General features: G+C 44.0%; 1 protein-coding gene across 2 annotated transcripts in view; it reads right to left on the reverse strand.

Annotated features, from left to right (window-relative positions):
• The window catches only part of LRP2 (LDL receptor related protein 2), a 197,213-nt gene extending 171,637 nt beyond the window's left edge, over positions 1 to 25,576 (reverse strand). Inside the window, 1 exon segment of one of the 2 annotated variants that reach the window (NM_001444893.1) lies at positions 25,331 to 25,576. In NM_001444893.1, coding sequence (NP_001431822.1) covers positions 25,331 to 25,409 — 79 coding nt within the window. In that variant the 5' untranslated portion in view covers positions 25,410 to 25,576. 2 annotated transcript variants of the gene reach the window in all.
• Between the last annotated feature and the right edge of the window lie 254 nt (positions 25,577 to 25,830).

A 25,830-nucleotide genomic window follows, 5' to 3' on the forward strand; every position in this document is an offset into this window, starting at 1 on the left:
CAAATTGGAGCTCTAACTGCCAGCCTACACCACAACCACAGCAACACAGATCTGTGACGACTGTCTGTGACCTATACCACAGCTCACGGCAACTCCAGATCCTTAACCCACTGAGGGGGGGCTAGAGATCAAACCTGCATCTTTATGGATATTAGTCAGATTCATTTCCGCTGAGCCACAACGGGAACTCCAAAAAATCCTTTCTTTCTTTCTCCCTTAGATGCCCATAGCTTTCATGGTTCTCTGAGTGTCCCTAATTCCGCCACTAAGCAAAGTTTGAGTTTCAAAGACTTCCGTGGATATTGGCACTTTCAGCAGAAAATATGAGGCCCTCAAAGAAGTAACTCTTCTAACTGGGGCATTCTCGGCATCTCTTAACGCCCAGATACATTCCCCATCAGCCTAACGGGGCAGATTTTAGGGGACAGAGGATCTTATGAGGCAGTGAGATGGCACTTTTCTGTAACAGCACGGGCCATTTAAAATGCGGTCCAAAGGTTTCTCAAGAGAATTAGTGACATCTCTGAATCAGTGTAATGTGTTTTAGACTAATCTAGGCTGAAGAAAAAGGCCCGAAGGAAATATTGCAAAAGCAAGGACTCTGAGGGCCTAAAGGATCAAGTAACAAATGAACAAGATTTATTGAAACACTGTACTTTTTATTCTTTCGTAAACTGAAACCTCTTACTCTACTACTTACAATTCCTTCCACTGGAAATACAAGATTCACCAATTCCAGCCAACGTGTATATGTATATACGCATGCGCGCACACACGCGCGCGCGCGCGCGCGCACACACACACACACACACACACACACACACACACACACATGCATGAAAGCCTGTCTTTCAAAGCTTGCTGATTAAGGGATGGACTTGATATGCTTTCCTAAAGGAATGCATTACAGGTATAGGAGTCTCCCTATGCTATTTCCCTTCTTCCGCTCAGCCCAGCATGTCTAAAAGCTTTAAAAGTTTTTTGGAGTTCCCATTGTGGCTCAGTGGTTAACGAATCTGACTAGGAACCATGAGATTGCAGGTTCGATCCCTGACCTTGATTCAGTGGGTTAAGGATCCAGCATTGCCATGAGCTGTGGTGTAGGCGGCAGACGAGGCTCGGATCCCACGTTGCTGTGGCTCTGGTGTAGGCTGGTGGCTACAGCTCTGATTAGACCCCTAGCCTGGGAACCTCCACGTGCGGCAGGAGCAGCTCAAGAAAAGGCAAAAAAAACAAAAAAAAAGCCTTAAAAACTTTTTTACAGAAGGTTAAGAGACAAACCCTGAATAACCAGATGGCTGGATGCTTGATATGCTATCTAAAATGGGGGAGAAGTGGCGCAATGGTTAACGAATCTGACTAGGAACCATGAGGTTGCGGGTTCGATCCCTGCCCTTGCTCAGTGGGTTAATGATCTGGTGTTGCTGTGAGCTGTGGTGTGGGTCGCAGACATGGCTCGGATCCTACGTTGCTGTGGCTCTGGCGTAGGCTGGCAGCTCAGCTCCGATTCGACCCCTAGCCTGGGAACCTCCACATGCCGCGGGAGTGGCCCAAGAAATGGCAAAAAGACAAAAAAAAAAAAAAAGAAAGAAAAAAAAAAATAAAATGGGGGGGAAGTGGGGTAAGGAAACTGAGGGATGATGGGAGACTGCTTAGAAACCAAGTAATCTTCCAGAGGGGAGCCCCTGGAGTCCACCTGGGTTCAAACTCTCCAGCTCCACCTCTTACTAACACTATGGTGAGCAGGTTATTTAATTTCTATGCCTCAGTTTCCTCATCTAAAAATGATGATAGTTAAGAGCTCCTACCCTTAAGGTTAAAATGAAGACAGAGTAAGAAGTATGGGCCTGGCACATAAGTACCTGGTCAACAAACATTAACTATTGTTACTATTGTTAGGCAGGTGTTTCCTGATCCTTTAAACTCTATGTATTGTCTCCCTTTGTTTCGGGTTTTTCTGTTTCATATATAGTTGCTTATAGTCTAGCATTACATTCATAAGTTGCAATCAAGTTTGAAGATCTTTTTAAATGACCCTATTAGCATTATGGCTCCCCCCCAAAAAAAAAGTGATTTCAATTTATCTTATTCCTTTTTTTTTCTTTTTAGGGCCGCATCCTCAGCATATGGAAGTTCCCAGGCTAGGGGTCGAATCGGAGCTACAGCTGCCAGCCTACACCACAGCCACAGCAATGCCAGATCTGAGCCACATCTGTGACCTACACCACAGCTCACGGCAACACCAGCAAGGCCAGCGTTCGAACCCATGTCCTCATAGATCCTAGTTGGGTTTGTTAACCACTGAGCCATGACAGGAACTCCTGAATTTATCTTATTCTTAAATTATCACCTTTTTTTTTTTTTTTTGTCTTTTTGCCATTTCTTGAGTTGCACCCACAGCATACGGAGGTTCCCAGGCTAGGGGTCGAATTGGAGCTGCAGCCACCCGCCTATGCCAGAGCCACAGCAACACGGGATCCGAGCCAAGTCTGCAACCTACACCACAGCTCACGGCAACGCCGGATCATTAACCCATGGAGCAAGGCCAGGGATCGAACCCGCAACCTCGTGGTTCCTAGTCAGATTCGTTAACCACTGAGCCACGACGGGAACTCCTCACCTCTATTTTAAATTATACTTTCTCCCTAACTAAAAATTTCATATATCTGAGGTTCACAAAAGAAAATCTTATCCTATCTACATTCAAGATAAAACTGAAAAATAGAACTTTATAGTAAAGATAGAAAAGTTTTTTGGGGTAATGTTTTTGTTTTTGTTTTTTGTCCTTCTGTCTTTCCTAGGGCTGCTCCCATGGCATGTGGAGGTTCCAAGGCTAGGGGTCGAATTGGAGCTGTAGCCACCAGCCTGTGCCACAGCCACAGCCACAGCAATGCAGGATCCGAGTCATGTCTGCGACCTACACCACAGCTCACGACAATGCCAGATCCTTAACCCACTGAGTGAGTCCAGGGATTGAACCCGCAACACCTTGGTTCCTAGTCGGATTCATTAACCACTGCGCCACGATGGAAACTCCCAGAAAAGTTTTTAGATACACATCTATGCACTTTCAAAAATAAAATCACTATTTAGTGGTATAAATTAACTCCACTAGGTTATTTCCCTGGTTGATAATGACTGTTTTTAAGACATTTCAGCAATTATATTTCAAGTGTTTAAAGTGTTTAGTAATAATTTAAAAGAATTCACGTTTAACATTAACCAGCTGCCTAAACAGATACCTTAGTCCGAAGAAATTGACAGTGACAATATTTACTGAATTACTGAGTTAGACAACATGGAATTATTGAACCCTGATATTAGTTATCTATGACCTAAGAATTCTCCTCACTTCAGCCTGAGCATGGAAGTTGTTTCTGACTATGACATTTTGCAAAAGACCAAGCATAAAGGAAAGAACCCACATCTCAATAGAAGGAAAAGTCCTGAGCTTTTCAAAATGTAATCTGCAAATGCAGTAGCCCCACCAGGGCAACCCCTGAGAAAAGGGATTTTAATAACAAAGAAACTAGAGAACAGGCAACAACCCTAACCTCAAAATCAGGTTCACAGATGTATATATGGTACACATCACTATAAGGTCAAAAGTTACAAGAGACAAAGTCGAATTCCAGCATTCTTTTGGTGCATGCTGTGTGCCTATTATAGTTCCCTTAAAGAACTATAACTTTTTTTTGTTAGGGCTGCACATGCAGCATGAGAGTTCCCAGGCTATAGGTCCAATCAGAGCTGTAGCTGCCAGCCTAAGCCACAGCCACAGCCACAGAAGATTCCCAACTCACCGAGCGAGGCCAGGGATCAAACACACATCCTCATGGATACTAGTCAATTTCCACTGTGTCCCTTAGAATTATTAAAAATGGGCTTTATCCTTCTTCCATGTGATGGTCCTTGGAATATTTGAATAGAGAGCTAGCCACTGTCCCCCTCATTCTTTTCTTCTCCAAAAGAAACAACCCCAGCATTTCTATCATTCCTCTCACAATATGGTTTCCACTTCTCTCATCATCCTGGTTTCCACCCTCCACATTTAGTCCAAATGTCTTTACAAAAATGAGGTCCTCAGAGTTGAACAAATGTCCACTGTCACCTGCCTATAGCCAGGGCCACAAAAGCCCCACAATAGCCATTCCCCTTGTCTTCAGACCCAGAACCACAGTGGGATCAGTTCAAAGGCTGTATTTCCCAGACGTCAGCTAAGTGTCGTCACGAGACTAAGTCTTGATAACTAAGGCAAAATACAAGCAAACAGTGTGGCGTCTCCTTTAAAGAGAGAAGGCACGCCCTTCTTCCTCCTCCTCCAGCTCCATGATTAGCACGGAGCAGAGACAGCTATGGCTAAGAAACTGTTCCGGACAATGAGGAAACCTTGGGGATAGAAGCCATCCCAGAGGATGGTGGTGCAGAAAGATAGGTACCACCAGCCTCCTATTGCTGGTTATGTAGAGAGAAACAAGGCCAAAAAAAACCTTCTCTACAAGTACAGCACACCTGCCACCCTCCCCACCCTCCCCCCAACCATTGTTGGTTTGCTTTTGGCTTCCACAAACAGATGGAATCCAAGCCGAAGCTATCCCATAGCTGCAACAATGCTGGATCCTTAACCCACTGCGCCACAGCAAGAACTCTCAACTCATGGAAGATTTCTTGAGTTCCTGTTTACACATGGCTCTGTGCCAGACACAGGATACCAGAGGAGGCAGGCATAACTCTTAGCATTAGTGGTCCTATTCTAGAGGAAGAGATAAAATACATACATAAATAACTGTAATTCATGGTATGATGATAAGTGCTGTGAGAGGTTCAGATAACACTCAGTGCAGATCAAGAAAGGCCCTCTGGAGGAAGGGGCATTTAAGCTATGTGGGTCTGAAGGGACCGTAAGGCTGGCAGAAGAACAAACCAGAACTGGCATAGAGCCAGGAAAGTGTAGGGCATGAGCAAGAAAGAGCCACATTCTCATCCTATGTCACTGACACATGCCTTCAATTTACCAAGATTCTGCTTGTGGCAGATTCCCTTTTAAGTGAAGCATAGAACAAATGTGTAAGATCCTGGCACCCTCTAAAGCTACTGAGTGCCTCCATGGGCTCAAGTCAATTCACCAGACATTTATGGAGTGCCAACGGTGACAGTGTTCTGCTGTCAAGTGAGAGGTTCTCCCAATCCATGAAGCCACCGTAATTTTAAACATATGTCATCAAATCTTTTCCATATTTTAAAAAACACTTGAAGGTAAAGTTCCCTGGTGGTACGGGGGGTTAAGGATCCGTGGTCGCCACTGTGGCTCAGGTCACTGCCATGTCACAGGTTCAATCCCTGGCCTGGGAACTTTCACATGCCTCAGACACAGCCAAAAAAAAAAAAAAAAAAAAAAAACCTGCCAATACTCTACTGAATTGAACTGGAAGAAATGCTTCCTGAGAGATGATAAACTATAAGTGCACAGAGTAAATGTATTTCTCCTCTCCTCCTATTCTAGAGCATTAGAGTTAAGCATGTGAGATCTAGAGCCAGTCCTCCCTCTCTGCCTCAGTTTGCACATTTGAAAAATGGGCACAGTAAGAGTATCCACCTCCCTAGACTGCCATAAGGACTAAACAATATTATGGCGACTATATCCCAGATATATAGCAAGTTTCAGTAAATATCAGCCCTTATGACCAATATTATTCCTTCCTGCCTCTTTATTCCTTCCCTCCCTTGGTTGATAACCCAGATGGGCCCTTGGTTCATAGAAGAAATATGGATATTTGGGGCTAGACAACGATCCCCTGTAGTGTGGAACTGTCCCATGTATTGCAGCTGGCTTAACATCCCTGTCATCTGCCCTCTAAATGACAGCACCAACACCTCAAGCATGTGACAACTCCCAAAAGGCCCCTATACATTTCTAGATGCTCTGCGTGGGAACTCTACCAACTAGGAATCAGTGAGCAAAATCAAGGAAAATATCAGTTGCCAAGCCCAAGAAGCTAGAATTTTTCAGACAAGCAGATTCAAGAAAATGCCATCAAGTTTTTATGAATGTATATTCCCATAACCAAAACATATCAACACATAAAACAAATAATGGGAATTGTCAAAAAGAGCAATAAATAAAAGGTTTCTCTATCTTCCACAGTGCCCCTTTCTCCTTCTGGCCACCTCCCAGTCCACAAGTTTAGTTAGTTATGATGCTTATTATCTGTCACTCAGATAGTACAATAATTTTAACTGACTGATCTGCTTGTCTTCACGGCAACAAGCATTATCTGTTGACTGCACTTTCCAGCTTACATTTCTTCAAAGGCAACAAACTGCTTAGCTTGACGAACAAAGTCCTCCAGCCTCACCAGAGTCCAGGTCCCAACCCTATCGCCTGCTGACACACCGTCCCTCAAGCCTCGGTTCAACTGGCAAATCTGGGTGGTTTTCCTTGGCTCGTGGCCCCTTCAGGCCTACTGACTTCACTCAGCTTTCCTGTGCTTCCAAACCTCAATGGCAGCAACTCTCACCTTGTAGCACAATTGTTTATGTATGTGTCTTATTCATCTTCTTTTTTGTATGGCCCCACGGTATATGGAAGTCCCTGGGCCCAGGGATCAAATGAATCTGAGCCAGAGCTGTGACCTAAGCCACAGCTGCAGCCTAAACCACAGCTGTGGCAACGGTGGATCTTTAACCCACCGCACCAAGCCAGGGATCAAACCTGCAATGCCACAGAGGTAAGCCGGATTATTAACGCACTGCACCACAGCAGGGATTCCATGTCTTATTCATCTTTTTGTCTCCAGCTTGGGGCACAATAGGCTCTCAGTATATGCGTGTAGAATAAATACATCAATGATAATATTCACTGTAATTAGTAACCAAATCTAGGTTGACTAATAGCCTTTCATCTCTTGAATTTCTCACTGACCCTTCTCTATTTTCACGGAATAATAAGGAACAATTATAAGGAAAAAAAAAATCATTGACTATGATTCTCATGTGGTCTAAAAAGCCAAATGTTGGAGTTCCTGTCGTGGTGCAGTGAAAACAAATCCAACTAGGAACGATGAGGTTGCGGGTTAGATTCCTGGCCTTGCTCGGTGGGTTGAGGATCTGGCATTGCCTTGAACTGTGGTGTAGGTTGCAGACACAGCTCGGATCCTGTGTCGTTGTGGCTGTGGCGAAGGCTGTAGCTCTGACTCGACCCCTGGCCTGGGAACCTCCATATGCCACGAGTGTGGCCCTAAAAAGCAAAAAATAAAAATAAAAACAAATAAATAAATAAATAAATAAAATAAAAAGCCAAGTGTCCACCTTTGATTGTATTCTTTCCTCTGGAAAGCTTTCTTGTTGACCAGAGGACATGGCTGAGCTCTATTTAAACCCATGATTCTCTCATCCTTGTCCTCAATTACAGAGACACCACCAGTAAACTCTGTACTGGACCAAGTTTACACAAAGCAGGAATAGACACATGATATGGAAACAATGGGTCCATTGAGAAGTTGGAAATTCTCTTTAATGTAACATTTTGGGTCCATGCTTTTAAGACCTAGAGATGAAGGACCAAATATTCTTGAGGGTAGAAAGGCCTGTCTTCTAATGCTTCCTTGTCTGACAGTTTACCCTCCTTAAAAAAAAAAAAAAAAAAAAAAAAAAAAAAAAAAAAGCTGTACTTTTCCCCCAACAAGTTCTATGGATAGAGAATGTGACAAGTGGTTCCGTTATTTCAAAAGACCACAGCATGGTGGCTGCTCTACTGCATTGACCTAACCAAGAGCTGGTCAACTATGAATGATTTAGCACTGGGTTCCCCGTGGGGCCAAATATCTACTGAATGTTCACCAAGTGCCAGGGCCTTGTATGTTCACAAGGTCCTTTAAATATTCCCAGGAACCTGTGGAGTAGAAACTACTAAGTGGTCCAGGAAACTGAAGCTCAGAGAAGTGAAGCAGCCCAAAGGTACACACACTTCTACGAAGTGACCGAGATATATCAATCTCCACGTTCCAACATTAGAAAAGGTTTTGGGGAGTTCCCGTCGTGGCGCAGTGGTTAACGAATCCAACTAGGAACCATGAGGTTGCGGGTTCGATCCCCGGCCTTGCTCAGTGGGTTAACGATCCGGCGTTGCCGTGAGCTGTGGTGTAGGTTGCAGACGTGGCTCAAATCTGACGTTGCTGTGGCTGTGGTGTAGGCCAGGGGCTGCAGCCCCAATGTGACTCCTAGCCTGGGAACCATATGCCGTGGATGCGGCCCTAAAAAGCAAAAAGAAAAAAAGAAAAGAAAAGAGAAAAGAAAAGAAAAGAAAAGAAAAGAAAAGAAAAGAAAAGAAAAATGCAATCGCTTGTTTGAGAGCATGGGGGATGATTTAGCTAGTAATGTTCTAGCTCCCAGGTTTCACTAGAAAGCAAGACACAATAAAATCAGGTAAAGAGGAAAGAATTTTCAATTCTAAAGATTCTGAAAAGTAACATTTTAGTTGTTTATTTGTATACTATTTTAAACCCGCAATCAATTTACCTACTAATGCAATCACCACATCACCACATTTTGTTAAATCCCCTCTAGAAACCTAAAGTAGCCTTTAAAGTTTACTTCTAGCTAAAAGTCAAATTCTGTTTCATTTTATTACATCGCTCATTCAGTTTTTCCTTAGAAAAAAATTAAGAAAACTAAACATTTAAAAACTTAATACTGGAGCTTCTGCTGTGGCAAAGTGGATCAGCAGCATCTTAGGACCCCTGGGAATAGGGTTCGATCCCCTGACAGGCACAGTGGGTTAAGGTTCCGGTGTTGCCGCAGCTGTGGCTTAGGTCTCCACTGCAGCTGGAATCTGATCCCTGGCCTAGGAGCTCCGTATGCCAAAAATGGAAAAAAAAAAAAAAACTGAAAGCTTATCCTAGATTGAGTGTCATCATTACTTGCTACCCCCATTCTCCCTTAACTGTTGCAATGCCTGTACTTACTGTTTGGTTCCTCTAAAGCTTTCAAAATGTGGCGACATGAGGGAGCAAAGGTGCCCTTTAGCCTGCCTTTTCCTTAAAACTGTATATTAAAAGTTACTCCTGGAGTTCCCGTCATGGCGCAATGGTTAACGAATCCGACTAGGAACCATGAGGTTGCGGGTTCGATCCTTGCTCTTGCTCAGTGGGTTAATGATCCGGCGTTGCCCTGAGCTGTGGTGTAGGTTTCAGACACAGCTCAGATCCCGCGTTGCTGTGGCTTTGGCGTAGGCTGGTGGCTACAGCTCCGATTCGACCCCTACCCTGGGAATCTCCATGTGCCGCTGGAGCAGCCCAAGAAATGGCAAAAAGACAAAAAAAAAGTTACTCTGGTGTGTTCCTCTCAAACTATAACTAGCTAATCCTCATTCGTAATGTTGGCAGGGAGAATAAGATGAGAAGGGGAAAATCTCTAATTTGTCATCAATAAAATAAATCAGGAAATATAGTCTTTAATCTTAAGAGTTCCATTTACTGATTCAGTCATTTATTCACAAAATTGATGGAAATTGTTAACAAGGAGTTAATTAATTTGTCACCTGATTACCACAGTTAATTAACCACACTGACTTAATCTTCTTTGAAAACATCAACTAATCATTTCCCAAGTGTCAGGGGGTACACCGTTAAATAAAAAATAAACTCCTGTCCTCCCCTTCAAGGGAGATTTCTTGAGTGTGTTTTCTTTGCAGATTCCAATCCAGCAACAACCCAAATTATAGGGAATTTTTTTTCCTATATAGCTGTACTGAAAGGGCGTTCATCTTTCCAGAGTTTTTTCCTCCATGTAATAAGGGAAAAGCCTTGCAACCTTACATTTATCCATGTCATTTTGAATTACTTCAAAAATGAGCTAGAAACACTTCCTGAATGAAAATAAACAAAAGAAAGGCAGAAATTGAGGCTTTTGTATGTGAAAGTGACTTTGAAAAAAAAAAAAAAAAAAAAAAAAGAACTTAGAAACTTTGTTAGGAGGGTGTGACCACATGGAATAACCTAAGGGACCTGAGAGGGTGGGGTGGTGTTGAACTGTTCTAATCCCCACCATGTTGCCGGTTACACAAACATATACACATTTTAAAATTTATAGAACTATACACACACATTATTTCAGTCTATGTTAATTGTTAAAGTAATAAAATAAGGCACTTAATTAATGCTAATATTCAAGCCCCCTCCCTATGACAACTGTAAAATCTTATTCCTTTTATTTTATTTTATTTTATTTTGACTTTCTAGGGACTCACCTGTGCATATGGAAGTTTCCAGGCTAGGGGTCAAATTGAGCAGTGGGCCTACGCTATAGCCGCGGCACCGCAGCAACACAGAAGCCTTAATCCACTGAGCAAAGCCAGGAATCAAACCCACATAACCTGCTGAGCCACAATAGGAACTCCTTATTCCCTTTTTTACGGATAGAAGAATTAAGGCCAACTACTTGCCTTCACTGCAAAAAAAGTGGAGGAGGTGGGCAGTCTAAGAAAACTAACTCCATTAGACAAAGTCAGAAAGAATCCATCCTGGGTCTCCTGTCAGTCCAGTTCCAAGGCTTCTCGGCAAGAAAAAGAAAACCGACTGTCTTTGATCTACCAAAGCACCCACAGAGCATGAAGGCCCGGAAGGTAACCAAAGCCCCAGGTCACTGTGACAAACCTCCCAAAGAGAAAGTGCTAAAGGGCCTCAATCAAACATCAATCCTCTTCCCTTCACTTTCTCATTCCTTCAATCACAACAAAATGCTTGAAAAATAAATCTGGATTACAGTGGGATTTTGTTGCACATATTCACAATCAGCAACAACCATTAAAGACCTCTTTGATTTCCCTTCCAAGGAAGTGAAAGTGTTCAATACAATATGCATCCTTCTTAGCTTAAATCCCATGTTTTCTCCTGTCTGCCCTGCCAGGCTTAATTATTTACAGCAAGAAGCATTTCATTTTTTCTGTCTTCCAATTAGTATGTTCAATTTTTAAACAGTGCATTTTGTTTTTCACTAGAATCTCAGCTTCCAATGATTACTTAGCAAATTCTTTCAACACCTCACTGCACCAAATATTGGGAAAGAAGTGAATTTTTATGGCAGAGGTGAAGTGGAAAAATAATTTGGAGTTGTGGTACATAAAAATTAACCATTTAGCAGTGGACTTGGGAAATGTGTGGACTGTACTTTGCTCGTTTGCAAATTCTTTTTTAATTGCATGCTAAGAAAGAAAATAGTCATGATTATGGTCTGGAAAAATTACAACTTTCATTTACACTAAATCCAAAAGCTCCCTCTCAAATTGAATCCCTAAGGAATGATTAATGGAGAGCTGCAACTCTCTTGCTTTTAGGATCAACCCTTGCTTTTATTCTAACATTTCAACAGAGCTCACTGGAGGAAGGAGAGCCTCGCTAGGAGGTACAAAGTTACGTCTATGATGTCTGCATGACAGATTCGCAGCAGAAAATCCCCATAATGTTACCCTAAGGAAAGAGCACAAGCAATAACACCTTTTCCCACAGAGAAGCTGATTTAAGCAAAATAACTCAGAGATGAAGTTGGCTCCTTTTTAAGACTCTCATCCTCTTCCTCTGTCCAACATCAAAACATGAGCTTTGGGTCTTGTTCTCTCTGAACTTTTCTCTGATAGACGTTTACTATGCATTATTATCTCAACTACCTACTTTACCAGACAAGAGTAGACATTCCTCTGCACTTAAACCAGAATTTCAGTGGGGGAGTGTCTTACTTTCAAGAATTGGCCCTAAGTGTGGGCACAGATCTCTCTGGACAGAGGGAGAGATGCTTTGGAGCCAAGAGATCTTCCAACATGTCCAGCTCAGAGGCAAATGCCTTCCTCATCTCTACAAGAGCAATCTCCTCAGACAGAGGCACTATCCTCCTGCTGCTCCTTCTTACCCACAGTAAGAACATGTAAGAACAAAGGCTCCAAGTTTGTCTTGGCTCCACCGCTTATAATTATCCATCTGGCTTTGGGGAAACTACCTCACTTGTCCCCACCTTGGTCCTTTACGCATAAACTTCAAACTGTTAATGAGGGAGATGAAATTATACCTGTAAAACACTTAGGACTGTGTCAGGCACATAGAAAGCATTCAAAATTTACCCATAATTACTCTAGCTCTTTCTCCCAACTTCTTTACCCAAGCATCCATGTCACTGAGTCACTCCTTTGCTTCTGACCTATTTGGTTATGGCTGTCATCAAGGAATGAGGTCTGGGAGTTCCTGTTGTGTCTCAGTGGTAACAAATCTGACTAGTATCCATGAGGACTGGGTTTGATCCCTGGCCTTCCTCAGTGCGTTAAGGATCCGGCATTGCCATGAGCTGTGGTGTAGGTCACAGACAAGGTTTGGATCCCTTGTTGCTATGGCTGTGGTGTAGGCTGGCACCCAGAGCTCTGATTTGACCCCTAGCCTGAGAACTTCCAAATGCCATGGGTGCAGCCCTAAAAAGTTTAAAAAAAATAGAGAGAGAATGAGGTCTGATGTGAGGAGTGTGCTCAGGAATAAGCAGTCATGGGCATTTTTCAGCAGTCTGGCCCTCTTTGGTTGGGCCCATTTTTCCTCCATTCATCAGGAACAAGACCCATGAATGTCCTGATTTGACATGTGATGTTCTTTCCTCCATAGTCCATGCTGCCTCCCTGAGTTGGGAAACCACGCCCCTCTTCAAAGAGGTCTTTTGTCTGATCAAGGCTGTTTCTGTGCCATGGTCTCGGACAGATTTCTTTTGTGTCCTGTTTAAACACAGAATGACAGTCCACTAACATAAAGTCTACAAACTTTAGCTTAACTTTTTGTAAAAGCCACTGTATCAAATCCATCCTTAAAATAGCAGAATGACCCATTCTGTACATACAGAGGATTCTCAGAGGGTAACCAACGTGTCTGGGGTGGAAGTTAACAAGACCAATGCAGAATCAGCTGCTATCAAAATGCACTGGAAAGCATCAGTAGTTGCGGGGCAGTGAGGCGGAGGAAAGGGGAGAGTCAAATGGAGAGAAATAGCGTTGCTAAGCCACTTGTTTTGATAGAGACAGCAATTTTCTTTTTTCTCCATCAGAACGCTGATGGGGCCTCCAGGAGCCTGGAGGAATTAAGGGCTGGTAATACCAGTGACATGAGCTAAGACTGCTCTTCCTAATTTTAGCACCCATGGTAGCATCTATCCACCCATTCATTCAGCTTACATTTATTTAGTTAGCCCTACTCTGGATACAGGGCTAAGACAATGAATAAGAGAGAAATATGCCTGCCCTCAGCATTCTCCTGTGGTGCATCAGGTTAAGGATCTGGCATTATCACTGCAGCAGCTCAGGCTGCTGCTGTGGGGCAGGTTTGATTCCTGCCCTGGGAACTTCTGCATGCCATGGGTTGGCCCCCAAAGGTGGGGGGGAAGGAGATACAAAGTAAATCAAAGAACAAATTATATCCATCATATTGGATAGTGGTTAACTGTGATGGAGGAAATAAACAAAGAAAGAAATCAGAGAAAGTGACACTGAGAAGATGACCTATGAGCAATGACCTATAGAAGGTGAAGGGTAAATGTGAGGCAAGAGTGTTTAGGAAGAGAGAAAGCAAGGCCTTAAGGGGCTCACTATGTTGGGAAAAAAGCAAGAATATCATTGTGCCTAATGCACTGTGAGGGAGACAGTTCAGGGAGGTGATGTAGAGGCCAGATATCATTAGGGTCTACTTAGACAATGACTCCTTATGAGATGGGAAGTGATGGCAGGCATGGAGATGCAGAGATGCGCCACCTAGATTCCCCTTCAAGGAAAGACCAGCTACCTATTGCACCTTGGAGGTCCACCCTGGTTGTAGCAAGGCACATTGCCAGGGGCCATGCCCTTCCCGGGGCAGCCCACATCCAGCAATTGAGGAAGGCCCATTTGCTCAGTGAGACAGACACAGAACAGCCACTCTAGCTCCAGAGCTGCCCACTGGGTTGAGCAAGGCCTTCTTCCTCCGCCCAGTCCTGCTCCCTCCCCTTCCCTTCACAGACACTGATCTTAATAAACACCTTGCACTCCAAACTCCATCATGGATTTTGTTTCTGGAAAACCCAACTTGGATGGGACAGAAGCCACTGGAGCTTTTGACGATCCCATGTTGCAACTGCTGTGGCGGAGTTTGTAAATATGGCACAGGGTCGATCCCTAGCCCCCCAAAAAATGAAAGCTAAGATCCAATAACATGGAGGTCATCAGTGACCTTGGTCAAAGAAATGCCTGTGAAAGGTGGTGGGAGAAATGTGAATGCCATGGATTTGAGAAAAACTGGAGAGAAACTGCAGTGGATAAAGACAAATTCGCCAAGGAATTTTGCCAAGGACCAGAGAAAATAAGTGATAACAAGAAGGGAGTGTAGGAAAAAGATTTTATGAGAGGAGACAAATTGTGAGAGGAAAGCAAGTGAATGAATTGGATGCACTACAGAGCATGGAAGTTCATCCAGAGTGGCAGGAGGAAAGACAGAATACACAGGCTGGGAAGTATGGACAACGATGCAGTTATGGGAGTTTGTTGAGTTCTGTTGATTGTTGCTTATAAGAAATGGTATTGGAGTTACCATTGTGGTTCATTGGGTTATGAACACAACTAGTATCCATGAGGATGCAGGTTTGATCCCTGGCCTCCCTCAGTGGGTTAAGGATCCAGCGTTACCGTGAGCTATTGTAGGTCAAAGACACAGCTCAGATATGTCGTTGCTGTGGCTGTGGCATAGGCTGGCAGCTGCAGCTCCAATTTGACCTCTAGCCTGGGAACCTCCATGTCTTAGGTGCCACCCTAAAAAGAAAGAGGTTTAAGGAAAGAGGACTAGACCACTGAGAGTGGAGGCAAGGAAGTGATGTTAATGAGTCATAAAATATAAGCTGAGGGAACTCCCATCATGGCGCAGTGGAAATGAATCCGACTAGGAATCATGAGGTTTCGGATTCGATCCCTGACCTCACTCAGTGGGTTAGGGATCTGGCATTGCCGTGATCTGTGGTATAGGTTGCAGTCACGGCTCGTATCCAGTGTTGCTGTGGCTGTGGTGCCGGCTGGCGGCTACAGCTCTGATTGGACCCCTGGCCTGGGAACCTCTATGGGTCACGGGTGCGGCCCTAAAAAGCAAAAAAAATATGTGTATGTGTGTGTGTGTGTGTGTGTGTGTGTGTGTGTGTGTGCGCGCGCGCGCGCTCGCTGAGGAAGTAAATAACTGAGGGATTTAAGGGTCAGTGAAGAGGTGTCAGGATCAATGGACTCTAAGTTCCAGTGGGGGCCACAAAGATTTATTTGGGCTTAGGATATTAAGTGAATGAACTATAAAGTTTTCCAATACTGACATTCCAAACAAGGAAGAGACAGATGCTTTAGATCCCAGTGGGCTTTGTTGGGGATGCTCTTGAGATGAATCCTTGACTTGAGTGAAAAAGGACGAGAAGACCTCCAACAGTGGTTCAGCTCAAAGAATCTCAGGTTCTTAAAGTGGGAGGAGTATCCAGGGAGGAGTTCCCATCATGGCTCAGCAGAAACAAATCTGACTAGTATCCATGAGGACGCAGGTTCAAGCCCTGACCTTACTCAGTAGGTTAAGGATCTGACGTTGCCATGAGCTATGGTGTAGGTCACATGTGTGGCTGGATCCTGAGTTGCTGTGGCTATGGTGTAGGCCAGCAGCTATAGCTCTGATTTGACAGCTAGCCTCCATATGCCATGGTGCAGCCCTAAAAAGACAAAAAATAAATAAAAATAAGAGTATCCAGGGAAAGAGCAAAGAATACAATTAAAACACAAACAGTGCCTACAGGGAGGGGTTGTCATTGTTGGCCAGGAATGGGGCAGTGCTTCATGTTGGCCCGAGTTATAAAAGAGGAGTTTCCCTTTTAATTGTAACTACCTTGTTTTATTTTGTTTTTCTTTTTATAGCTGCAACTGTGGCATATGGAAATTGCCAGGCTAGGGGTCCGCCACTGCTGGTGCTGTGCTGCATCTGCAACCTATATCACAGCTTGTGACAATACTCATGGCAATGCCAGATCCTTAACCCACTGAACAAGACCAGAGAGCAAACCTGCATCCTCACAGACACTATGTGGGGTTCTTCACCAGCTGAACCACAACAGAATCTCGTTGTAACTACTTTGTAACATCCACATTCAAAAGAAAGAATCACGTCTAGGTCACTTATGATGGAGCATGATAATGTGAGAAAAAAGAATCTATACATGTATGTGTAGCTGGGTCACCATGCTGTACAGTAGAAAACTGACACAACACTGTAAACCAGCTATAATGGATGAAAATAAAAATCATTATATATTTTAAAAAAAAAGAAAGAATAGATTTAAAGGAGTATCCTTCACTGCTACTAGAAGGAATCTGTCAAGTTAGTTTCAGTTTACAAAACTAAAAATGAGAGGTTACATAGATCAGTTGTTTCCAAACTGTCTAGCTCTCAGAATTATTTGGAAACTCTTAAAAAAATTTTAAAAAAAAAACAGATTTCCATACTCCTACTTAGTGTGTGTTTTGGCCTAAGAATCTATATACTATTTAAAGCTCCCCAGGTGATTTTGATGGTATGCCAAGTTTAGGAAGCTAGGGTCCCTAGAGATTATATCATTCTATAAATTGTGATGAAATAATGAACTTGATAACATAACTGAAATCTTCTCAAAGTTGAATTGTCCCTAGATTGGATCAAGAAAACATGTAGCCCCATTTGCCCAATATAATATAACAATATGGGAAGCCAGGCTGAAAACAAACCTGAAAACCTAGAGAGGAGCAGAGTCAAGAAAAACACAAAGAGAGAGAACTGGAGCCCTGACTGCACCTTACCTGAACCCCACTCTGCTTCTAGAAGTTTTTACTTACATGAGCCAATAAATACCCTTAATTGCTTACACCAGTTCGAGATGGGTTTTATATTTCTTACAACAAAAACTCTCCTCCACTCCTTTGCCACATCAAAATCAAACCAGTGTGGAAGTAAAAACTAGCATTTTCTCCTCCCCCTTTAGTGAAATTAAAAGGTAGGTAAGACTGATATATTTCTGATAAGATTTCCATCTGTAAATTCCACTTTACTTAAGGATTTCCCTATTGAAATAAATGACTTTTGATTTTTCAGCCTTTAACTAAGAAAAAGTTCTTGTTAATGAGATTGAAAACTAAAGAATTGGGCCCAAAATGACAAACAACTCTCTGACACTATAAGACAGGATGTCACTATATGGTAATGAAAGAAAGTCCAGCATAACAGAATCAGAGCTGTGGTCTTCTTCCTCTCTTTCAGGTTTCCTCAACATTCACTATCACAATGTACATCAATACATCAGAGAGTAAAGACTGATTTTCAAAGTTACTAAGAATCTCCACGTGGTTGTTGGTACAGAAACTTTAAAGAGACCTCTGGTATTGCTTCCAAACTTAGAATCTCAAGATGTGGACAATAAACAAGCCATTGTATCCAAGGTAACAGTGGCTTAACTTTTCAAAACACAGAATGGTAATTACATTTCCTGCTTTCATTCATTTTTCACTGTTTCCAATAACCCTGGAGGTCAGGCATGACCTGACAGCTAATGACTAAAAGCAGAGATTTCAGCATGAAACTTCACATCAGCTAATCTGTCATTTTCTGGGACAGACATTATTTCTTCACATTGTGTTCGGCTTTGTCCTAAGTCACAAGAGCCCTACTACCAAAGTTAGCCACCTTACTTTTGAAATGATGTTTCCAGTTCTCAGTACATGCTATTAAAAATAAGACTTAAACATCAGCAAAACTGAAGTTCCCATCGTGGCTCAGTGGTTAACGAACACGACTAGTATCCATGAGGACGAAGGTTCGATCTCTCGCCTCAGCAGATTAAGGATCTGGTGTTGCCGTGACCTGTGGTGTAGATTGCAGACTTGTTGCCATGGCTGCAGTGTAGGCCTGCGGCTATAGCTCCCATTCAACCCCTAGCCTGGGAACCTCCATATGCCTCAGATGCAGCCCTAAAAAGAAAAAAAAAAAAAAAATCAACAAAATTACATTGGACATTTCTGAATTAATCCAGTGAAGTGTGAAAGATACCTATTCTACCATTTACAGAAGTCCTTAGGGGAGTTCCCATTGTGGCGCAGTGGTTAATAAATCCGACTAGGAACCATGAGGTTGCGGGTTCGATCCCTGGCCTTGCTCAGTGGGTTAAGGATCCAGTGTTGCCGTGAGCTGTGGTCGCAGATGTGGCTCAGATCCCGAGTTGCTATGGCTCTGGTGTACACCGGTGGCTACAGCTCCAATTGGACCCCTAGCCTGGGAACCTACATATGCCGTGAGAGCAGCCAAGAAATGGCAAAGACAAAAAAAAAAAAAAATACAGCACCATGTCTTTTGCTTTAATGTTTTCATTAATTTTCCCCTTCAATTATTGAGTTATCACGGACTTGCCTGCTCTTGAGAAATGTCTATAGCCTTTTCAAGTTTGTCTTCATACATAAAATGGAAAAATGGCTTTATCTGATAAGGTGTTCTAGACACCTGTTTTTGCAACTCCTCTTCACCTTTCTCCTGGGAGCCGTACCCTATTTTCCTTCCAAGGTCTGTCTGTAGTCTGTGGCTTCAGGGACCAAGCATGTGACCCAAGTCTAAGCTCCAGGCATAGTTCATGTCCCTGGACACAGTGATTGCTTCTCCACTGAGTGTATGACCTGAGCAGAACCCCTGAAAGGCAAGTGAGACGTCTGCAGAGTACTATTAATACTCTTGCTCTTTCCCATTGGACACGACATGAAAGGATGTGGCTTCAGAGGCCACCGACATCGATCTTATAACACCAAAGAAGAATACACTAGATAACAGTCATCTCAGAGTCAGGAGACAAAAAGAGAAACTAGAGGAGTTCCCGTCGTGGCACAGTGGTTAACGAATCCGACTAGGAACCATGAGGTTGCGGGTTCGATCCCTGGCCTTGCTCAGTGGGTTAAGGATCCGACATTGCCATGAGCTGTGGTGTAAGTTGCAGACTTGGCTCGGATCCCGCGTTGCTGTGGCCCTGGCGTAGGCCGGTGGCTACAGCTCCGATTAGACCCCTAGCCTGGGAACCTCCATATGCCCCAGGAGCGGCCCTAGAAAAGGCAAAAAGACAAAAAAAAAAAAAAAAAAAAGGAAAAAGAAACCAGATAAGAATGACATGGGCTGAGCCCCCATTTTTATTAGGTTGAACCAAGCAAAAGTGCCGTATTTCACTATTTCTGACCTGAAAAAAAAAAAAAAAAGCAATCACATATGGCACAACTTCATAGCTGTATCCTCTCGATTATGTATTTCAATAAATTCTGGCTTCAAGTAGGTTTGTTTTTTTAGGGCCTCACCCGCGGCATATGGAAATTTCCAGGTTAGCAGTCGAATCAGAGCTGTAGCCTTGGGCCTTCATCGCAGCCACAGCAACGCGGGATCCGAGCTGAGGCTGCAACCTACACCACAGCTCACGGCAATGCCAGATCCTTAACCCACTGAGTGAGGCCAGGAATCGAACCCACATCCTCATGCATGCTAGTCAGGTTTGTTAACCGATGAGCCACAATGGGAACTCCATGGCTTCAAGTAGTTTAACTTAGGTTTCCACCATTTACAAACCTAAGAAGTCAGACTAATATGTAAGAGTGCTATAGCCACTAAAGCACTATGCCAACATGCACTCAAAGGACCACCTGTATTTTTTTTTATTTTTTTTTAAGATACCAGGATACAATATCTTCTTCTCCTTAAGTTTGGAAAAAGTTAAATTCCTAAGAATGATGATGGATAGAAATAAGTATGAGCTGGACAGAAATATGAGACCTCACAGTCTAAAAATTAAACACATATCACACTCAGCTCAATTAATTGGCATAACTACCCCATAAAGCACATGCCCATTGTACAGATAAAACCAATCCAGAACAGTTGAGTGTGTACTCAATTTCCCAGATAGTAAACCACAGAGGCAAGTTTCAAACCCAGATCTTCTAACCCCCCAAATCTCACACTCTTCCCACTTTGTCTCACAGTGCTGACATTGCCAAGAAATTCATTAGGAAACATTTGCACAGACCTCTATAGAACATGGGAAGCATCAAAGAAATGTCTGACATTTCAAAATATCTACTAATCTGATCATTCTAAAGAAGCAACCCAGGGAGTTCTTGTCGTGGCTCGGTGGTTAATGAATCTGACTAGGAACCTGAGGTTTTGGGTTCAATCCCTGGCCTCGCTCAGTGAGTTAAGGGTCTGACATTGCTGTGGCTGTGGCGTAGGCCGGGGGCTATAGCTCCGATTAGACCCCTAGCGTAGGAACCTCCATATGCCGCGGTGTGGCCCTGGAAAGGACAAAAAATAAAAATAAAAATAAAAAAAAGAAAGAAAGAAGCAGCCCCAGACTCCCAAGGTTGAAATGTGTCAAATCTTTCTAATAATGGAGTTCCCGTCGTGGCGCAGTGGTTAAGGAATCCGACTAGGAACCATGAGGTTGCGGGTTCGATCCCTGCCCTTGCTCAGTGGGTCAAGGTTCCGGCGTTGCCGTGAGCTGTGGTGTAGGTCGCAGACGCGGCTCAGATCCTGCGTTGCTGTGGCTCTGGCGTAGGCTGGCAGCTACAGCTCCAATTCGACCCCTAGCCCGGGAACCTCCATATGCCGCAGGAGCGGCCCAAGAAATGGCAAAAAGACAAAAAAAAAAAAAAAAATCTTTCTAATAGTGAAATCCTAGCCAGGATTATTACGAACTAGAGAATGATGATCTCAGAATCTCAAATGCAAAGCTGCAAGCCATTTTAATTATGAAATCTAGACTCTCTTCAGTTCTCATCCTCCCTAACCTTTCTGGAATATTGATACTGTTGACTCTCTTACACTGGAGAACAAATGTTTGTGGAATGCCACCGTGACGACAACTTTTTTCAGTTCCTCAAGATCACAGCATTAACAAGAATATGATATCACTATTTGCGTTCTACCAACAAAGGAGCCATCACACTCGTTTACCCCATACTAGGATAGGGCTTTACAAGTGGTACCTTTTCAGTTGTTCTCTAGCGTGCAGTTCCTTCCTTTTCAATTCAACAAACTGCTGTAAGCAACCTCAACTTTCTACACAGCTTGATCTAGCTACCAGAACTTAACAGAAACTTCAAAGACAACATGACGATGTGCTTCTGGTCACAGAGGAAATACATTTAGGTTCCCAGAATCATTATTTTAAAGTGATTTCTTAAAAAAAAAAAAAAAACATTTAATTTACATTTTTTGAAACCTCTCAATGTTCTGAGAATGCCTACCAAAAGATCGTGGAAAGTGATTAACCAAGACCAATAATTACCTTGAATAAGACTACAAATCTAATTACATGGCAGCCTTCATTAAGAAACCCAGAGGATCATCAGGAAAGTGCTTTGATGGCCCAAGGTTTAGAAAACTGGACCCAGAGGTAGACTTTGGGATCTGGGGCACTGCTGTGGCATAAGGTCTGGACCAAGCTAAAAACACATGGTTACATTAACCTAAGATTCAGAGTTCCCGTCATGGCTCAGTGGTTAAAAAACCCAACTGGCATCCATGAGGACACGGGTTCCATCCCTGGCCTCACACGGTGGTTTAAGGATCTGGCGATGCAGTGAGCTGTGATGTAGGTCACAGACTTCACTCAGATCCTGCACTGCTGTGGTGTAGGCGGGCAGCTACAGCTCCAGTTCCACCACTAGCCTGGGAACCTCCATATGCCGTGGGTGCGGCCCTAAAAAGACAAAAGACAAAAAAAAATTAATTAACCTAAAATTCATTCTAGCCCTACAGCAGGCGACCCATCCAATTTAAGAAGATTCACCAAGATCATCTTTTCATCATACTTTGCCTCATTTGATTAGTCAAGATCAACGCAAAAGGAGTCTAGAAGTCCCCTCAACCAACCAGACTGGGGACATTCAAAAGACAATAATGGTCCTGCACGCAAATCACAACACAGGGCACATGCCCTTAGGCAAGGCACTTAGTCCCCACCCTTTCACTGCTTTCAATCTCCCTTCAGGGTTTAGTTACTTAATCTATGAAATAATGCAAGTAGACCAGCTGATATCTGAGGTTTCCTCCAGCTATAAAAATTCCAATTAAAACAAGACCAGCACTCAGCTGAAGGGAGTTTAAGCAGAAGCCCCAAAGACTGGTAAGGAAGAACTTCAATAAGAGAAAGAGAAGCCAAATGCTGTGAAATAAAAGCATCAGCAGGTATTAGCGATGTGATGGAACCAAAATGTTGCCTCTTTGTTACTGGCCACACAATCCTTTTAAACATATAAACTGCACACAAAGATATAACTATCATAAAAGCTGATACTATTGAGAGCACCAAACGTCTATTAGATGAAAGAATATCATTTTGCTTAGAATCAGTAACATTTTCTTAAAAAACTTCAACTCACACCCTGGGATGTGGGAATTCCTCAAAGAAATGTTAAGTGGAAAATAGTTAAAGACTTTCCTATGTGCATTTGGAAATTAGAAATATGAATGGTAAGCAAAAAACATTAAGTAGCATTTATTGTTGATCAATATAATTTAAAAAGCTCTTCGTTCATGATCATTGTCTACAATGCCTTACCTGAGCACATTTATGTGTTTATGTTCAAAAAATGTCATGGAATAAATTCTCTTATTTTCATTATCAATTTTACAGATAAGCAATCTGAGCCAAGCAAAGTTAAGTGACTTCCCCAAGGTCACACAGCCAGAATGTGGTGAAGGCCTTGCTAGAATTCACACACTTTTTTTGTTAAAAAGTGTTAGGGAAAATACAAATAAATTTTTGGCTGCAAATTTTTTTAAAGACTAACTATAAAACACTGGAAAATATTTTGAAAATTTCTAAAGGTGAAAATTTTGCACTAACACCCCACCTAAAATATTTTATGCTAAAACAAGGCATTTACAACGTCATCATACTTTACTTCATCAAAATCAAAACAACAGGAATCTGGAAAGCTCCTTCAACTCCCAGGTGAGGACATTCAGAGGACATGTGCATAAAAATGATCAAGTAGGAAGACTGGGAGTGAGGATACTAGGATTCAGGTGAAGAGAAACCTAAAAGGAGTTTCTAAAAATACCCAGTTAGGGAGTGGCAAAGACTTAGAAAATACCCCTCGGCTTCTTTGGTAACTTTACCTGAGGACAGAAACTTAGGAGGCATGACCTTTTTAGTACAAAAGAGACAGAGAGCCACAAACTGTAGCAGTTAAATTATAGCCTCTGGAGTCAGAATCTCTTGGCTCTGATTTTCTAGCAGTATGACCTTGGGCGAGTTAATTGTTCTATGCCTCCATTTCCCATGTCTAAAATACTAAGAGTACTGACTTCAAAGGAGTATTACAAAGATTGTCAATAAGTGCAAAATGCCTAGAACAGGGCCGGCCTCATATGTAAGTGTACAGTATGTTTCTATTACTATACATATTACATACATTATATACTATACGTATTTTTATATATTATTACAGAATGAAAGCTGGATGGATCTAAACTACCAAGAGTGAGTACAGGTTATTTGGTGACTAACTAGTCAATCCAGGGGAGAGAACATCTGTTTTGGCTGTCTGGGGACAACCTAGACATAGCCCAGTTGAATGCCGACATGATTTCCTTTTGCCAGGCACTGACAGGAACATATAGTAAATCCTATGGCCATATTTAGGTTATATTTATAACCCTAAGCACTGTGGCAAACTCTCCACAATTATAATAAATCCTCCGTTTTTTTCTGTGTTACCAACACGGAGAAAAGGTGCTCAAAGTTAGAATTATTAACGATCTCCCCCTGCCTCCCCTCCTTTTCCAAAGATTTTTAAAAGACCAGTAGCGTTTGTTGGCGTTTCCAAACTTCTTCCCAGTAAGTCTGCAATGGGTACTGCTAGGAGTTGCTGTATAATTACTTAGTTGATTCTCTCTAAGGAGCTTATGCTAAGAATTGAAGAAAGAAAGCAGATTAACCATTTGAATACATGCCACAGCCCATCCACAAGCCCTCCCCTCTCTCCGCCATAAATGGGGGCTTCTGCAGTCCCCACCCATCAACCCCAATATGTGATCCAGGGATCCAGGGAAATCAATTTATTGCTTTGGCTAATCCTACAACAATAGGGGTTTCATTTTCATTGTAGGGCAATTAAGATGTCGGAGAAGGAAGAAGCAGGAGGAGAAGGGGGGGGGGGGGGTCCTCCCATCCCCACAGACAGATTAGTCCCGGTGGAGGCAGCAGCGTCCGCTCTGTCTGTCTGGCGGTCGGTCACACGCAGCTCTTGACTGCTACCTAGCAACGCAAAGCCAGGGAGAGAGCTCGCCGGTTCCCCGGCCTCCTCCTCGCCCTTCCCATTCATCCCTAGCGCTCGAGCTCGCGCGCTCTCTCTCTTCCTTACACTGCTCGCCCTCGCTCGCTCTCTCTCGGCTCTCTCTTCGCTCTTTCTCTCTCTTCCTTCCTTCTTCTACTCTCTACTAGCTAGTTTTTCTCTCCTCTTCCCCTCTTACTCTTTTTATTTCCCTCGCCTGTTTCGATAAGAAAAACAAAACAAAACAAAAACTCCCCGACAACTTGAGAAGTTTACAGCGCTTCATAGCTAAAACTTTCTCCATTCGAGCTCTCAAAACTCCTGGCCGCGCAGACGGGCCCCATTCATCAACACAAAAGCCTCCACACTCCCGGTTGGAAAGGGAAACCCTTCAAGAAAATGCTCCAGCATATCGGCCGCTCTCTCCGCCAATCCCTCCTCCCGGCCTTATCTTGGCTCGTAAATGATCTTTATCTAGATGCAGTCTCTTGGGGGTCACGGCGAGACCAAGTTTCGCTGGTGAAGAGAGGCGGGGTGCTCGAGCCCGCAGCCTGGGCGCGCAAAGGGTCTCCCGTGCTGAGCGCTGCAGGTGGAAAACTGCGCACCGAGCCGCGGGATGGACCGCTCAGTCCTGGACGGAGCAAACCAGTGGGGGGAGCACGCTCTGGAACCGCGGGGAGAACTACAAAGTGCCTTCCAGAAGGGTTGAGACAAACCCCCGTGGGAACAAAGGCGGGGTCCCCATGGGGTGCCCTGTCACCGAAATTGGAGCGGCTGCTTTCTCAAGTTTGCAAGAGTTCACAGGCTAAGGAGGGGCGCTCACGGTCACCCTCTCTGGGAAACCTGAGTGCCTCTCGGGGGGAGAGGCTGAAGCGCCGCCGCCCGCTCCTGGCCTCTGTCCGCCGCGGCCCCTAAGCCCGCCTGCGGACCCGACCCTGCTACGGCCTTGGAAATCCCACGCTCCGGTCAAAGCTCGGGCCAGTGGGCGCTTACCTCTGCCACTGGCCGGCGCCAGGCAGGCGGCGAAAGCCAGCAGCAGCGTGCATGCTGCCGCCGCCGCCCAGCGCTCCATCCCTGCGACGGTCGGGGTCCCCGGCCTCGCCGTTCCTTCCCCGGGAGGTGGGCGCGCGTCGCACTCAGCACTGCAGCGCCTCGGCTCAAGAGCGCTCCTTCAGGCCCGCACCTCGGCGGGCTCCCAGTGGCAAAAAGCCGGGCCCCGCGCCTGAGGCATCCCGTTTTCTACCCTCGCCAGTCCCCACCCTCCAGACAGTGCATAAAGCCCTTTAGACCCGCCCGCCCCGGAACTAGCATGCGGGAATCCCGCGCGGCGGGCCTCCGGCCGCCGGGCCCGCCCCCTGCACTTTGCAGCGCCCGGAGGAGCGCGGACCCGAACACACGCATGCACACTCACGCATGCACTCCTACAGACACAGCCTCATATACACAGAGGCACACAGTCTCACACGCTCCCTCACGCGGGCACACATGCAGTC

This window comes from Sus scrofa, chromosome 15 (assembly GCF_054392235.1).
Source record: "Sus scrofa isolate SSC_HxYL_T2T_F1_AM1 chromosome 15, Sscrofa_HxYL_maternal_Yorkshire_Landrace_v2.0, whole genome shotgun sequence".
Lineage (NCBI taxonomy): Eukaryota > Metazoa > Chordata > Mammalia > Artiodactyla > Suidae > Sus > Sus scrofa.